The 16567-nt window shown below is 47.8% G+C and overlaps 1 protein-coding gene across 8 annotated transcripts in view; it reads right to left on the bottom strand.

Moving 5' to 3' along the window:
- Positions 1-16567, bottom strand: part of C10H10orf67 (chromosome 10 C10orf67 homolog) — a 2166521-nt gene that overhangs the window by 208707 nt on the left and 1941247 nt on the right. For 7 of the 8 annotated variants that reach the window (XM_078664376.1, XM_078664375.1, XM_078664371.1 and 4 more), the window contains one exon: positions 14452-14832. The exons of the other annotated variant lie outside the window; for it this stretch is intronic. In XM_078664376.1, coding sequence (XP_078520502.1) covers positions 14702-14832 — 131 coding nt within the window. In that variant the 3' untranslated portion in view covers positions 14452-14701. Of the gene's footprint in view, positions 1-14451; positions 14833-16567 lie in introns of those variants that run through there. 8 annotated transcript variants of the gene reach the window in all.

Here is a 16567-nt window from a genome sequence, read left to right as displayed (position 1 = left end):
TATCCACAGCTTTAATTACTTTCATATTTCACTATACTAATTCAACACTAATCCTTTATGGGTCCCGGAGTAGCGTGCTACTCACCGAAAAAGCGCTTTGACGCCTAGTCAGGGGTAGTAAGCGCTTATATAAATGCAATTACAATACATTTATTAGTACAGTTGATTACAATAACATACATAATGTTATGTTATGTTAACTGTATTTATTCTGCGCACAGATGCTCCAGCAAAGGAGCGTCCTGGCGCCACCGACAAGGAGAACACAACACAACAGCCGACTAAAAACCAAAAAAAAAGATAAACCAGAGTCTTAAAACAGATATGTTTTAATGGCTTTCCGAAAAAGCATAAGGTCCTCCAACATACGGATTTCCATCGGGAGGGAGTTCCAGATGTTTTATATATATATATATATATATATATATATATATATATATATATATATATATATATATATATAGAGAGAGAGAGAGAGAGAGAGAGAGAGAGAGAGAGAGGGAGAGATACACACACAGACACCCATATACAGGTGCATGGGTGCGTGTGAGTGTGTGTGCATTTATATGGAGTGTTGTGTCTACTGCATATATTCAGGTATCCGTCAATTGTTAATGTGTGTTTACATTCCAAGACTAGCATTGCGATTCAATACATTTAATAACCGAAAATTATAGTGATTCTACTATAGCTATGTCTAGGTTGGTACGACACCAACATAAACTCAAACATGTAGATATCATGAGTGGGCGCTATCTCTCCCTTCTGTTTTCCCAACAATTGCTATGCACCGCCTAAGTAGCGATGCATCTCCCTCTCTAGAGAAGTCTGAGGGAGAAAACTGTCTGCCCACAAATCACCAACTTCAAAGGCCGTCCTTAAAGAAAAAGAGAGCGGGCGCTGCTTGGCATGAAGGTATTTCAGCGGGTCAGACATTCTTCACCCAATCAGCGAGCAGAATAGATAGCACATAAAATAACATGCATCCTTCCTGGAACAATGTTTGCGCCCTCGTTATTTATTGGCTGTGTTTGTGTTGCTTCTTGGGCAGCACTGGGGCGGAAATAATCCCTGAAAACACAACTAGACGGTGCTCTTTATCCTAAAATTAGAGAAACGTATTAGAGAAGCATCAATTCTGTCTCAGAGAAGCGGTGCGCACCAAGCTGCACTCGGCGCCACTGTGAAATGGCCTTTCTTCCATTCCCAGGGCTTTTAATCTGGCAATATTGGGGATTAATGCCCTGTGATATATAGGGTGTGAAACGTGCTAAATCCATGAACTCATCCCATTTTCATTACTGTATCTGTCAGGGGCACAGAGTGCCAGCTGCAAGGGACGAACAAACACCAGCTCAACTTCGTGGGTACAGCTCTGCCCCTCTCCCGCCAGCCTGTGGGAAGGGCACTAAATAATTCCACAACAACAAAATGTGTTTTAGATATCTGGAAGCGCTGGGGGGGAGAGCTTCCCACGACGGGTTGTGGGGTCTGGCCAACAGGTGTTCGGATTTGGCTCAGGGAGACCCTGGGCTTTGCGAGGGGAAAAAAGCAAGGGAGGGAAAAGGCTTTGGCTGCCAGAGAGCCAGGCTGCTCTCCATGGCGTGGACAATCAAAATGATATCTTTATTCCTAGGTCCATGTCCTGTGCTTTAACATATCAATCTCTGTCACAAAATGCACCTGGTATTTCAAAGTTTGCCTTTTTGTGTGTTCTGCGTCCTGGGCTGCAGCTGCCTTAAAACAAGCATGAGTGAGAGAGAGAGGCCCACACGCTGGCTCCACGACGTGTTGGCATGGTTCACCAGTCTTTAATGTGCCATTAACTATTGTGGCCACACAATATGTGCACTGTAAAGCATGACATGTGTTATAATAAAAAAAACACATGCCCTCAAAGATCCACTTGGAACCGAGGCTGGGAAGCAAGCAAACAAACAGGCCCCCAAGTCTCTGTTTTGTCTCCCTCTTGCTAAGCCCACTGGTAATTAAAGTTAAGACCACTGCTTTCCATGATCAGCCAATTAAATTGTATGCCGCCTAATTTTTCGCATAGAGAAAAAAAAGTCTCGGTGCTGGCCTCCTAAAGACATTGATTTTCCAGCTATCACCTGGTGCTCAGACCTTATCCTCGTTTAGCAAGAAGGGAAACGTCAGGCATTACATGAAGTGACTCTGTTAGCATAAGCCTCTCCCCGTCAAGGCCCATTGTTTTCCCTTGTTAATAACTCATTACCAGGGTTTAACAAACCACCCATTACATATGTTTTGTGTCTGCCATATTTTGATCCGCACGATTAAGCAGATGTTACGATTGAAAATGGAAAAGTCCCGCGCTACTCCAAGCTGAAAGAGAAAAAAAAGGGAGGAGGGGGTGGCCTCCACACAACGAGCTGACAATGAGATTCAGAAAATCTTCAGAAAAAAACATTTACGGCCAATAAACAGACTCCAACCTGCTCCATTTCAAGCTTTGTGCCTTTCATGAATAATTAAGTTTAATAGGAATAGGTCTGTATACTTTGAATGCCCAGACCACAGGTGCAGGGTGGCACCATGAATGATTTGCCTGATTTTTGCCAAGCTCAAGAGCCCTTGGCGTGTACTTTGGAGCAGATAGAAAATATTGTCATTTCTTTAATTCACAGCATTACTTTCAGTGGTGACAAAGCCGACCGATGAAAAGCTTATGCTGTAATGAACCACGCTATGTGGTGGCCATAGCCCTGCCTAAAGAAACGACAAATCAATGCTGGAGACGCACTGCGTTCATGCGCAAGGGCCTCTCTAAACCACACAAAAGTAGCCTTTTGCTGCTCAAATCTTATCTTTTGATGCATTTAGGGCTTTATTCATGAAGCATACGCTGCCTGGCCGCCAGTCATTTGCATTGCCAGAAGCCCTGCAGCGCCTGCTGCCTCGGCTCAAAAGTTAACTGAGTTTTTTCCAAGTTTGGAAAACTTTTCCCCCAAGGAACAAGTGTTCCAAAGCGCGCACGGGTCCAAGACATTCCTTAAATTAAGATTGCTTCCCAGACAATGAGAGGGTCCTGGCAGGGGTCCCACGAGGTTGGAGGGAGCCTTGTTTCTAATTGGGAAGGGGAGCCTCTTAGACAAGAAGCTCACGTTCCCTGTGATTTTAATTGAAACAAGTGTCCCGGGAGGAGTGGGCTGGTTACGCATGGAGGTGGCCAGGGCTGCGGGGCCAGCCATAGGGTCACGTTTCAGTGCGCACAAGGTGGCCGGGTTGCCAATGGGCTGTCTGCCTCCTGTCCGGTACCAGGATCGCCCCAAGTATGCATCCTCGCGGGACATCACGTTACATGTCCAAACTCCCCAATGTTTCTTGCTTTCTCGGACCCCAGAGCACAGTCGCTCCTTGCAGTGTCCAGTGGACGGACCGAGGTGTGGGATTTCCATGATAGCCCCCTGTCTGTGCACCAGAGATGCCCCCTCTATACGCAATGCCTCTCATAGCCTCGTAATTCTTTACCTCAACTGCTTCAGGTGTTTGTGGCTATCAGAAAGAATTACCCAAACGCCACAGCCATCCCACCAAACGCCACAGCCATCCCAACAAACGCCACAGCCATCCCAACAAACGCCATGGCCATCTCATAGTAAAGGAATGAAGGTGCCTTTTAAACGCCTGCTTAAATCAGTCGATTGTGATAGGATCAGCAGCCTGTGTCACCAATTTGGCTTTCAAACTCAGTGATTATCGTCACGTGCTGATTCCATCGGAATGGACACCGCCAAACAAAACACACTTTATTTTAACTTGTTGTGACCTTTTTACACCCCAAACTTGCACCCCAAATAAAATGATTAAAGTAAAATAACGCACACACTGGTTTCACATCAATGCTCCCTCCCAAGCATCCTGCCCATAGTTGTGGTGATCTTTTAGATACCTTGTATTCAACAATGCTGAATTGAGATGTTGTTCAAAGCTTCCACAATAACAAGGGTGTTGCTGCCCTATAGCTTATAGTTAACAAACTGCGAAACTCTGCTCCGGTCTCTGGTCTCATGAAAAGTCACTGGTGATGGACAATGTGTAACTTAGCACATTCCAACGTTCACTATTTTGATTGGCTGGTTGGAACCAGTTTAACGTCGGTTGCCAAAAACAGGTGCAATGAACACCTAGGTAACATACCTATAAAAGTGCCAACGTGTTTGAGAGATACAGAAATATGTCTATAAAGCGGATTGACGACCCATTACGTTCCACTTAACAGATCCTGGAATTAGTGAGTCAGACCGGAAACTGGGATTTTGATGTCTATGTTTGTGATAATAAGTGTAGGCTAATTTAAGCAGTGCTTCAATGAACACTTACTACAGGGTATAATATTACAATTATCTGAGAAGGTTTACGACTATAAAAAATTAACATATTCTGGAAACTTCCTAGAAAGGGACCCTGAAGCCATTGTTTCTCGCAGTTCCATGGAATCCATTCCTTGAATTAGCTTGTCAAAGTTTGAAGAAGACAAAAACGTGCTGAAAAGTGCTGGAAACGAGTGCGTTTCGCAGGTGTGGGGCGCTGCTAACAGCCATGGCCGCTGCGCGCTCCCCAGTGGAGAGCGCTGACAGGGACAGCTGGCCGCGCTTTGCCTCTCAAAACCCCCCCTCGGAGGACCAAACACAGCTACACTGACCTTTCCGTGGGGGGGCCCAGGACGGGCCTTTGACTGAATTAGCCATAAAGACGTCTTGCTATGACTTTTGTTCCACGCCAAAGCCGAGAAATATTGCGCTTAATATGAGAGGCATTGTCCCCAGCTTTTCCGTGCCCCCCGAGAAATATTACAGTGCTGATTTATGGCCCTGTCTCTTAGACACCGGCCCTCGGCAGCCGGGGCTGCGGAGGGGGCGCTCTTTTTACAACGTGGCCGGCACAAAAGTTCCCAGTCTCTGCAGCGGGCGCTTTATCAATGCTTTTTCATCTGACAATACTTCGGAGCAAAGAATTGTGTCATGCGGGGGCTTTGATGGATCATCCACTGGGCCCTGTCTCCAAGGTCAAGTTTGTTGATTAACTGGAGCCTGTTTGCAAGTCCAGTTCCTTGCTCGTGCCCCCGTGGCGAAGTCGAAAAGGGAAGCTTTGCCACGGAGCAGTGCTGTGGTGGGCCGGTGGCCGTTTTACTTCACTCAATTTACCAGATTTGGCGACTGTGATATGACAGTCTAACAAGAGCTAACGGGCACGCCTTAAAGGCAAACACCTCACGTCTTATTCAGGGGGGGGGGGGATAAATGACACACAGGCAACATCCTCCCTACGCCCACTGGAGTAAAGACGTGTCTCCTTTGAGGACTTCCCTGTGGCTCCAAGGGGCACAATTGTTGCTTCTACGCAGATAATAAAATAGACCATCCAGTCAAGGGAAAAACAAACCCAGCACCCTGTGTGGCTCAATGGTTAGAGCGGCAGACCCTGATGCAGAGGTCTAGCCCGGGACCAGGGTTCAATTCCCCGCCTCGGAGGGGCTTGGGCTCAAAATTCCACGGACCTGATAATTCTCGCCTCGGTGCCTATTCCAATCATGGAGTCCCACTCTGCAACTCTGGGCAATAGCTTGCTTAATCTCCACAACGGCCCCCACAACGCTAAGGATGCCTGGCCTCCACCTTGGGGGTGCCCAGGAGTGGACACCTCACAGGGAAAGCCAGGATGGGTTCCACAGCGGTATTCGTACAAGCGCCTTGAGACCCTTGCAGGTGAGTAGTGCGCTATACAAGTATCAATTTTTCACCCTCTGACAGTCACCATCCCCAGCAGCCTCTCGGTATGCCGAGTCGGAATCCCCATGTTCCAGCACAGTAACAGTTATATTGTGACCACATTCGCTAGCAGGCCACGAAGAGGGGCCACCAGCCAAAGATTAACCCCAACTGTCTTTACTTCCAATTCTGACTCCCCTGCAATAACCGGAAGGGTGCACAGAAAGTGTGTATGCTTTTTGATCTCCAGTTAAGCTATTGAGATATACTGCACGATATTTGACTAGCAGGTCCCTTTAATGGGCCACCCAGTGAAACGAGACAAGGGCGTTCTCTTAATTCAACCTTTCATGGCCAACAAGCATCAATAAAGAAGACTCAAAACATCTTTTTGTTTCATGCTGTCTATTATGAGTGTTTGACGTGTTAACACCTCCTTTGATAGATGTCCCCTTTAAAGGGACTATCTATTCAAAGCCGACTGCCAATCCAGTTCTCTGTATTGAATGTGCATCCCCAAAAGTTACCAAGCACTAGAACCAAAGACAAATATTTTTGTTTTATGTTGTCTGGTTGGATGTTGAGGCATATTGCTGCATCAAATCCTGGATATCCTTTTTAACCCCTCCCACGCTGGTGACGGAACCGCTCCGTCATGCCCCTCGGGTGGGCTGTGCTGGTGACGGAGCGGTTCCGTCACGGCCCGGCACCCCCTTAGGGTTAAAGGGACTATCTGGTGAAGCGATGTGGGATTTAAATAGCCTGGGAGCGAACTCCACTCTGCTAGCGGAGTTTTCCGCACTCCAAGTTATGCAGAGCTCGCGGAGTTCTGAAAAACTCCGCTCCACATAGGGGAACAGAGTTTTCTTCCTCACTCAACATCAAGTTGGTGAGCATGATGGAGGGAAATCAACTTCCCAGCGAGATCTCTCAATGTGGGCGGTGGGATTTCTCAATGTGTGAAGCAGCATATGCTCGCGTTGAGAAATCATCCGTTCGCGTTGAGAAAGCTGCTGCTCGAGTGTAACATCTACTCGAGGGCAGAAAGGAAGCAGCGCCCACTTGCGCTGTGCATGGTGCCGTTCGTGATAATTTCACAGTGTGGACAAACACCCGGCACTGAAAATTACAGCAAACTGCATTTTTAACGCACTCTGCTGCTCATGGAGCTCTGAGTATGGCGGCAGAGTTTTTTTTTTGCACTTTACTCGAGGGCAGAAAGGAAGCAGCGCCCACTTGCGCTGTGCATGGTGCCGTTCGTGATAATTTCACAGTGTGGACAAACACCCGGCACTGAAAATTACAGCAAACTGCATTTTTAACGCACTCTGCTGCACATGGAGCTCTGAGTATAGCGGCAGAGGTTTTTTTTGCACTTTGCAGAGTTCCGCGAACTCCGCCCAGGCTTAGATTTAAATTAATCATCCACTAAAAATATTTGTTTTCAATCCCTGAAGTCTGCATTAATAAGCATTCATCAACAATTTGGAGTCTAGATAGATGTTCCCACTGTTTGATAAGTGGGGGTTGAAGTCTATGGAAACACCATCCAAGACGAGGGAGACAAATTTCACGGGATGACCATCTTCAAATCCATTAACTGATGCCATAACAGAACCCAACGAGGTACTTGAAAGCAGGGCTATTCTTTAATGCTTATGGTTGGCTTTGGCGATGCGGGCTTGGGTATAATGATCTGGGCTTTGATCGTTCCCTGCATAGGCCCTTTATCATGTTAAGTTATGCATTTTTATTTATTGCAGAATGGGCCTGCCATTGCATGGCCCCTTGACGGGTTGGCTTGCAGATGCATGTACCTGAGGATGTGGGTTTGCAATGCGAGTTATCCACAGGGCTGTCCAGACTACACTCAATGCACTGAGAGCAATATTGAGCTGGTGCTTGGGTTTCCCTGCAGTTGCTTTACGAAGGGGGACTAGGCAAGCCTCGGAGCTATGTGCAGCGTCTCCCTCAAAGTTTCCTAAATGGCTCTTACGCAAGCGGAAGCGCTGCACACAGCACATTTAAAATGAGATCCGATCCTAAGAATAAAATCTGACAAATGTCCAGTGTAGACCTAGGGGGAAAAAGTCACCCTCTTGTGCGACGATCTCCTTTTGTTTTCCCGGGGACTTTTATGCACACTCCAAAAATATTCGGGGCACTCGTGATAAATTACAGATATGCAAATCCCTTTGAATGGCGCCGTAAGTGTGTCTAGCAGGAGTTGAATGACTCCTTGCAAGCCGTTGTGCGCGCACTCGGGACCCCAGGGAGCTGATCAAAGCACCCTTTCTCTTTCATCGCCAGCTCCCCTTCAAACTCTTTCGATACAATATGTTTCCACGACGCTCTTAACGCGCCGGGGACACAGAACTCATTACAAGCTAGCTAGTGCTGTCCGGACCCTTTGTTCGGCGGCATAAAGTGAGAGAAAGAAGGGCAGGCCCGCTAGATGCCAGCTCCCCAAATACTAAAGCGCGCGTCATTTTTCACCATTCCTCGCCCTGGAATCGTCAAAAGGCAAACTATGAAGCCCTCTATTTGGCATCAATCTGTCCAGCGATCTGCTTTTCCTATTATAAGCATTTCCCAGCATGGGATTATTTGTCTTTTTTGCAAGACTAATGCAGCTGCCAGTTAAACTATGAATGCATTTTTTTTATCATAATGGGAAAAAATGAGCACAGAGAGAAGAATCGAGGGATAAGGCACAGAGGCGACTTTGAATGAATCTTAATAAAAATGGCGGCAATACAACCTGTCTACTTAGCCCTGCACGCTGTGGCACGCACCGCGTGTCCTCGGTGTGGGTACACGCGCATTCCAAATGTTGCTGATATCAGTGGCCAGGCTTGGTAACAGGTCAACTGAAATTTCTAAGCTGTGCATGAAGTAGAAACTTAAAATGGAATCAGATAAGGTAGAATGCCAAGCATTGGAAGTGAATCTCCACAGAGTCCACAGAACGCAACCCACAAACAAACTAATACACAAAATCAGCGCATTGGAGAGAACAACAGGGAAAGTAGAGGTGCTGTTTATGAAAAAACAAATGGACCTGGTCTGTCTATTTTGTGTGAACTGTATCTCAGCACCTATTTGTATAATCTGTAGCGCAGTAACTCTTTTGCGTGAGCTGTAACGTAGTGGGCATTTTGTGATTAGCTATTTGAGTGTGCATCAAACACCCGTCAGCTGGTTGTGTGAGTGTTGGGCAGGGCTCTCGCTGACGCTGTCAGGGGTGTGGGCCGTGGCTGGCAGCCAGTTCTGGGAAAGCTTCCAGCCCTGACTCCGATTAACCCTCTCTGGTGAAACTCTGCTGGAAACCGCCTCACCAGCAATTGCCATTAATCTACTTACTAATTAACCGGGCTCATTTCTAAAGGGGAAAAATTCCTTTTCTTTTGGGCCAAAGTGATGGGAGGAAGCGAGAAAGCAGCGCCAAACTGTGTAACTGTAATTCAGACGCAGACTGCTAAAACAAGGTGTTGATATATTGCGGGGGTTTTAAAGGAAGTTTCTAGGGCAACCCTCCTTCGGTGGCTTGTAAAGGGCATACCACATGCAGCTACCAAAGTGGAGCACTTCATCGTTGAAATGTATGAAAAACAAATATCCCCTGTTTGCCTGTCGCGTGATCCAAATTCGTGGCCCACAGAGCGCCGTGCGCTTCAGATGCGCGGTCCCACACTGTCTTGTGTTTGAAGTCCATGCTCCCTACAGCAGCCCGGCACGCTGCCTCCCTCGATGCGTAGTGTCCAGCACTAACAATTCATTAAGTTGCTTTGCGTGGTAAAGTCTTTACCACGCAAAGCAACTTAATGAATTGGAGCAGAGACTGGGCAGGAGCGGTGACTGGGCAGTAGTGGTGACGTGGCAGGAGAAGTGAAGGGGCAGGAGAGGTGACGGGGCAGGAGAGGTGATTAGGCATGAGCAGGAGCGGTAACAGGGCGGGAGCAGTGAAAGGACAGGAACGGTGAACAGGGCAGGAGCAGTGGACAGGGCAGGAGCAGTGGATGGGGCAGGAGCAGAGGATGCAGCAGGAGCAGTGACGGGCAGGAGCAGTGACGGGGCAGGAGTGGTGATTGGGCAGGAGAAGTGAAGGGGCAGGAAAGGTGACGGGGCAGGAGAGGTGATAGGGTAGGAGAAGTGACAGGGCAGGAGTGGTGATTAGGCATGAGCCACCTCTCCTGCCCTGTCACCTCTCCTGCGCCATCACCGCTCCTGCCCCCACACCGCTCCTGCCTCGTCCACCGCTCCTGCACCGTCCACCGCTCCTACCCATTCACCCCTCCTACCCATTCACCGTTCCTGCCCCATCTCCGCTCCTGCCCCATCACCGCTCCTGCCCCATCACTGCTCCTGCCCTGTTCACCGCTCCTGTCCTTTCACCGCTCCCGCCCGGTTACCGCTCCTGCTGACGGGGCAGGAAAGGTGACGGGGCAGGAGTGATGATTGGGCACGAGTGGTGATTGGGCAGAAGAGGTGATGGGGCAGGAGAGGTGATGGGGCAGGAGAAGTGACAGGGCAGGAGTGGTGATTAGGCATGAGCAGGAGTGGTAACCGGACGGTAGCGGTGAAAGGACAGGAGCAGTGAACGGGGCAGTAGAGGTGAACAGGGCAGGAGCAGTGAACGGGGCAGGAGCTTTGAACAGGGCAGGAGCAGTGGATGGGGCAGGAGTGTGAGAAGTTGGCCTGGTATATGATGTTCACTATTCTAGTGAACACCTAGCACCAGTCCAAACACCCCTTATGGTGATGGTTGTAAAGTCAACCTTATAGACCAGCTATTTTAGAGGTAGCGTGGACAGAACAGTCTTAGGCTAAAAGACTCTTGAGGGCGTGTAAAGCCAGCTGTTTTACCATATGTAAACCCTTGAATATCAAATGAAAGGACACCACACAGGATATATATATAAAATATATATGTATTTATTTATTAACACACTCCTCTGAACTCTTTATGAGATCAGAGGCCAAAGCACATAACAAGTTACTTAGTCAGAATACGTTAAGTTGCACAAAATACAGTTAGGCCCTAGGGGCGAAGCAAACCATATACTAAGAAAGTGGTATAAGTACCACGTTACGGGAAAAGGAAAGGCCTAGGGCCTGGAGAATCGCTGGGGCTACACTATCTGACCCTTAGGTTAAGAGTAGGAGGCCCATAGGCGGCGCGTGCAGTGTCTTTACACACACGCGAGAGTCAATGTTAAGTAAATGGGAACTTAGAGTTTAGAAAAATAAGGATTTAGGACACTTCCAGTCTAGCTAGAAGAAAACAACTAAAAACCTAGACACTTGGATAGTCAATACCCTTGGGAGCACCGAAGTACTCGCGTACCTCACCCACAGGAAGCGGGTGCATAGGTGTGAAGATGTGTCGGGTTTCGCCGTTGAAGTCTATGAAGCCTGTGAAGAAAGATGCTGCAGGCGACCAGGAGGAAGATGTCCGGGTGGATCCAAGGGTGGATCGAGGATGATCAAGACCTGAAAGCAGAGGGGACAGAGCCTGGGTCACTAGCCAGTGACCGGGTGGAACCAGGAAGGAACCAGACGACGTGGAGGAGCAACCAGGTGATGTCGTGATGCTTCTCTCTTCAGCCACGCGGAACAGGAAGCGTCGTGGATGACCAGATGATGGAGAGGAGCTGTCCCACAAAGGTTTTCGCAGATGGAGGAGTCGACTGCCGGATTGGAGTCAACAAGCTTTGGCAAAGGCAACCCATGCAGGATTCAAAGAAGGCTTCTGATGCAGACCAGCAAGGTCTGAGGTGCCTCACCTTTGCAGGGAGGCAAGGGCCAGTCTGGAGCAACCAGACCAGCGAGTTGGTTCAAAAGGATTGTCATCACAGAGGCTACTAGCCAGCGGGCCAGCAACCGGACAACGCGTCGAGCAGAACACAAGCAGAAGGGCCCCACGCAGAACTCGTGGAGTGTGGAGGGCTGATCTTCGGTGCAGGTGGAGCTCGGGTTCAGGGTTTCTCAGTCCCCAGTGCACATCTTCGAGGATGCCTCAGGAGCTGCACAGTTAGCAAGTCGTGGACTTTTCAAGATGGCCGGTCCCACGTGTCTCGTCGCCTCCACGGAGCTCAGCTATGCTGCAGACGTGAAGAGAGGGTCAGAGAGGTCTGGAAGTCTGGGTCTTGTCAGGCTCTGTGCTCAGGTTCCGGCGGGAAACATCGACAAAGCAAGCAGATGATTTTCTGGATGGTACCTGGTTGCCCAGGGTGGTCACTCATTGGTCACAAGGGAGATTCTTCAGTCTTCAGCTTCAGCAGAACGTCGAAGGTCCAGAGTTTCGTTTCAAGTTTCAGTTCAGGATCAAATCTAAAGTTCCAGGACTCAGCTCCTACCTTTATACAACTAAAAGGGGCTGGATTACTTTCTAGGTCCCTCCTATGGATGGGACCCTTTCCTTTGTCCAGTTTCGCGCCAGAGCTGGGGCTGGAGTGCCCCAGCAACCGGTTTGAACTGGGGTATGCATGGAGCACCTAGTGTGCTTCAGGCAGTGCCTCAATCTATTCAGCCCTCCCTGTCCCAATACACAAAGTCCTGTCTGGGGTGGTGCTCACACCTCCCCAGGCAGGAAACCTATTGTCCAAGCCTCCCTGACTGGAAGGACTCCCAGCAGCAGGAGGTCAGACTTGTGTCTGTGGCAGCAGCATCCATTTTGTGATGCTGGGTCTCTGGTTAACCTTAACCGGGTACAGTAGTTTTAAGATGTCTTCTCCCTCTAGAAGGGTGGAATGCTACCCCCGTCATCAGAATTGGCGAGGGGGTAATATTCCAAAGCGTAGGACACCTTACACGACATGTTTGGATAAAGCCAAACCAAAGTTAGCATTAACCGCGAGGATTATAATGCACTTAAAAGTATATGGTATGGCAATATCATAGAACAGCTATAAGGACATGGTTCCGAAAGCTGCAGACCGGCTCAGCTCATGCTAGAGCACCATCTCACACATAAACAAGCGCTTTGCCTCCAGGATTGTTAAGGCCTGCCATAGGAGTGACTTATAGGTTACTATGTGTCTATATATAAGGTAGGTATAGGGATACTATACCTAAGCAAGGGGTGATTACACAACCTTGCCCCAGCTGAGTGATCAGCCAGTTGTGTCAATTTAGGTGACCAGCCAGGGGTGGCATAATATATGCTGCAGCCCCTGGTAGTCCTTGGGGGCACCTATGCCCTGGGTACCTATGGTACACTTATACAGGGACTCACAAGGGTGACCCAATATCCAATTTGGTATCTTCCTACAGGACATGGAGTCCATTTTACAGAGAGAGCAGATAGCCTGGGGTCCTGATTAGCAGGATCCCAGGCCAACTAAGTTGAAAACCAGCTAAACACTAGGCAAAAAGTTGAGGGTAACCATAGTCAGGTATCCACCTTCCCACAAGGAGCAGTGGACGGGGCAGGAGCAGTGGATGGGGCAGGAGCAGTGGATGGGGCAGGAGCAGAGGATGCGGCAGGAGCAGTGATGGGGCAGGAGAAGTGACAGGGCAGGAGAAGTGATGGGGTAGGAGAAGTGACAGGCCAGGAGAAATGACAGAGGAGGAGAAGTGACGGGGCAGGAGAAGTGACGGGGCAGGAGAAGTGACGGGGCAGGAGAAGTGACGGGGCAGGAAATGTGATGGGGCAGGAGAAGTGACGAGGCAGGAGAAGTGACTGGGCGGGAGCAGTGATTAGGCATAAGCAGGAGTGGTGAATGGGTTGAAGCAGTGAACGGGCAGGAGCGGTAAATGGGCAGGAACGGTGAACGGGCAGGAGCGGTGAATGGGCAGGAGCGGTGAACGGGCAGGAGTGGTGACGAGGCAGGGCAAATGACAGGGAAGGAGCGGTGACGGGGTAGGAAAAGTGACTTGTACTTATGTTCCTTGCCTATTTATTTATATACTATTGCATGACATCCACTGGTGTGTCTGCAAAGCATACCTGTTACCCCAAATTTTTGTCATGAATTTTGACCTCCTGTCCTGAATTCTTGTCCTGAATTTTGACCCCTTGCCCTGAATTTTACACTCACCATCCTGAATTTGCGCCCAAGCCATTGTTTCTGCTTATATTTCGCACGCTTTACATAAACCTGTATTCCCTATGACTATTTGCTTTTTCCTGAATTAAACCTCACATACACATGTTTATCCATTGTTTGAATTAAATAACGGTATAAGCTGTAACTGGTCAGTGAAATGCTAAACGTACAAAAAATTGGTATGTTTTGCAATTTCTAGCCACACCCCTGACTCCGCCCACTGATCCAATCTTCGGTTATTCCTGCTCCCTGATTCTCCACCCACAGTTCCCCTACTTTTTATTCCCCACTTCGACCACTGGGTAAAGATACATAACATCCACTTAATTATCGCCAGACCATGTCTTCTTCCTACTTCATTAAAACGGCGGGCGTGCGTAAATAGTAAATACAGAGATTGTGCCACAATTAATACCCACCGTTTACATGTCTTAAATTGGAGATGTGTCCGTAGTGAATGTTCATGCCTATCAAAGGATATTGACCTTCACTCTGAAGTTGTTTCTGTGGACTTTAAACCTGAGCCTAGGTAGCTCAGAGCTGCCTAGAACGCTGCGCTCATGAAATGGCACAGCACCAGCCCCTCATGGACCATCGAATACAACATGAAACATTATCGCTAAAGGAGTTTCTTTTAGATTGAAAAAAAATCAACACAAATTGCAGTAAATTATTTTAATTGGAGTGTGCTTTTAACCGACAGTTTTAGAATCACTGAGGTGGTAGTTCTCTTTGCCCAAAATGCATTGGTTCAAGTGTGCCAGAGTGGCAACATGGGACACTGGACACTTTAATTTGCTAGTCCTTCAATTATTTACTGAAATCCATTAATTTTTTAACTTAAACGTATTAAATATGTGTGTTACATCTGTCACAATGGCATTTACAGCCAGCCTCCATGAGTTTGGCCGGGAATCTCTAGTGGCCATTGCGCAGGGATTCAGGATGCAGTAATGCGGCCATGCCTGAGGTGCTTGCTCTATCTGTCGGAGATGGTAGGAAAGGAGGTTCTCCCAGGTTGTCTTCGGCATCAGATACAAACTGCATTTCTAAGGTAAAGAATATACATTGGTTAGAGGATGCATAAAACACTAATGACAAGTAATAATCAAGTTACCTTCCGCAACGCCTTATCTGGTAGAAACTCTATCTAGCCCCAGGTTCCTTACCCTAGAATATTCCCCAGGTGTCAGACTGTATCTGGAAATTTCTGAGTAATCCCCTTTCCAGCTGGTAGAAGGAGTTGTTCGCCTCTGTGTGGCATTGTTGGTATCGTCCGCACCAGAAGTGGCATACACAGTGCCTATAGGTGTCACCTCAGCGTGCTGACCTCAGTCCACAACTGTTTGATCACACCAGAAGCACAGAGACAAACTCAGGTTGAATGACCAGTGTGCCAAGGTGAGGTATTGAAGGATCTCTTTGATGTGAGAAATACACTTTGCAGAATGGGTACGATGGGAGGGTTGGTAAGGAATCTGCTGCTAGGTAGAGTCTCTAAAAGAAAAGGTGTTAATGAAGGTATGTAACTTCTTTATGTGATAGAAACTTCTACTTGGAGATTCCTTAACTTAGAATAGATACCAAAGCAATCTCTTCCTGGATGTGGGTCTGTGGACTGTTACACTAAAAAGTCCCAGAGGACTGTATGGCCAATTTGCCCATCTCACTAGACTTAGCTGTCTAAGCAGTAATGTTTGGCAAACACGTGCAGGGATGCCCACATAGCTGCTTGAAAGATGTCCAGAACTGGGACTCCTCAAGTTAATGCAGTGGTCACCAGTGGCGTAAAGCAAAATGATGGGGCCCGCTGCCAAATATGATGAGGGGTCTTTTAGAAATTGGATTGCTGGTTGGCAGAGGTATGTACCCTGTCCAAACAGGAACCTCAATCCTAGTCAGGGTAAGTCACAACACACCCTAAATTATCCTGGGCTCACTCTCTGGTAGCTTGGCACAGAGCAGTCAGGCTTAACTTAAGAGGTAATGTGTAAAGTATTTGTGCAACACTTCAAACATTGATATAGTAATAACACCACAAAATGACTCCACGCCTGATTAGAACAACAGACAATAATTTTATAAATAAAACAAGATCAAAATGACAAAAATCCAAGGAGTAGAAGTCAAGATATGAATTTTTAAAGATTAAAGGTAAAATAGTGCTTAAAAACAAGAAGCGCTTAAATGGGATATCTGGTCATGATGGAACAGCAGGCAGCACGACAGCTCAGCAAGACAAGAGCACAGCAAAACAAAAGTCCAGCAGAGTGGCAGTCCTTTCAGCAGCACAGCAGTTCTTCTTCCTAGCAGAGTCTTCACAGGTCCAGAAGTGTACTGAAGTTATAGTGTAAGAGGCCCAGAACGTATACCCAGTTGTGCCTTTGAAGTAGCGGAGATTTCAAAGAAAGCTTTGAAGTGCATAGACAAACTCCCTTCCTGCCCTGGCTCCAGACTCACTACAGGGGGTATGCAGACTACTCAGGTGTAAGTCTGAGGCCGTGTCCAGCTCCTTCCTCCCATCTCCCAGGAAGGCCTATCAAGACACACCTAAGCTCCCTTTGTGTATGGCGGTCTAGAGGGAAAACACAATGCCCAGCTGTCACCCAACCCAGACTGAACTGAGACAGGCAGCAGGTGCTAAATGGCTAAAGAAAGTAAATGGCAATTAAAAAAAATGGCATTTGCCAAACTGTAATTTAAAATCCAACTTCACCATAGGTTGTGATTTTAAATTGTGAGTGCAGTGACACCAAACTTGAAATGTCTGTTTCTTCACAATTG

Source organism: Lissotriton helveticus, chromosome 10, assembly GCF_964261635.1.
Source record: "Lissotriton helveticus chromosome 10, aLisHel1.1, whole genome shotgun sequence".
NCBI lineage: Eukaryota > Metazoa > Chordata > Amphibia > Caudata > Salamandridae > Lissotriton > Lissotriton helveticus.
Note: the sequence above shows the minus strand (reverse complement) of the source record. Positions and strands in the feature narration are given on the sequence as shown.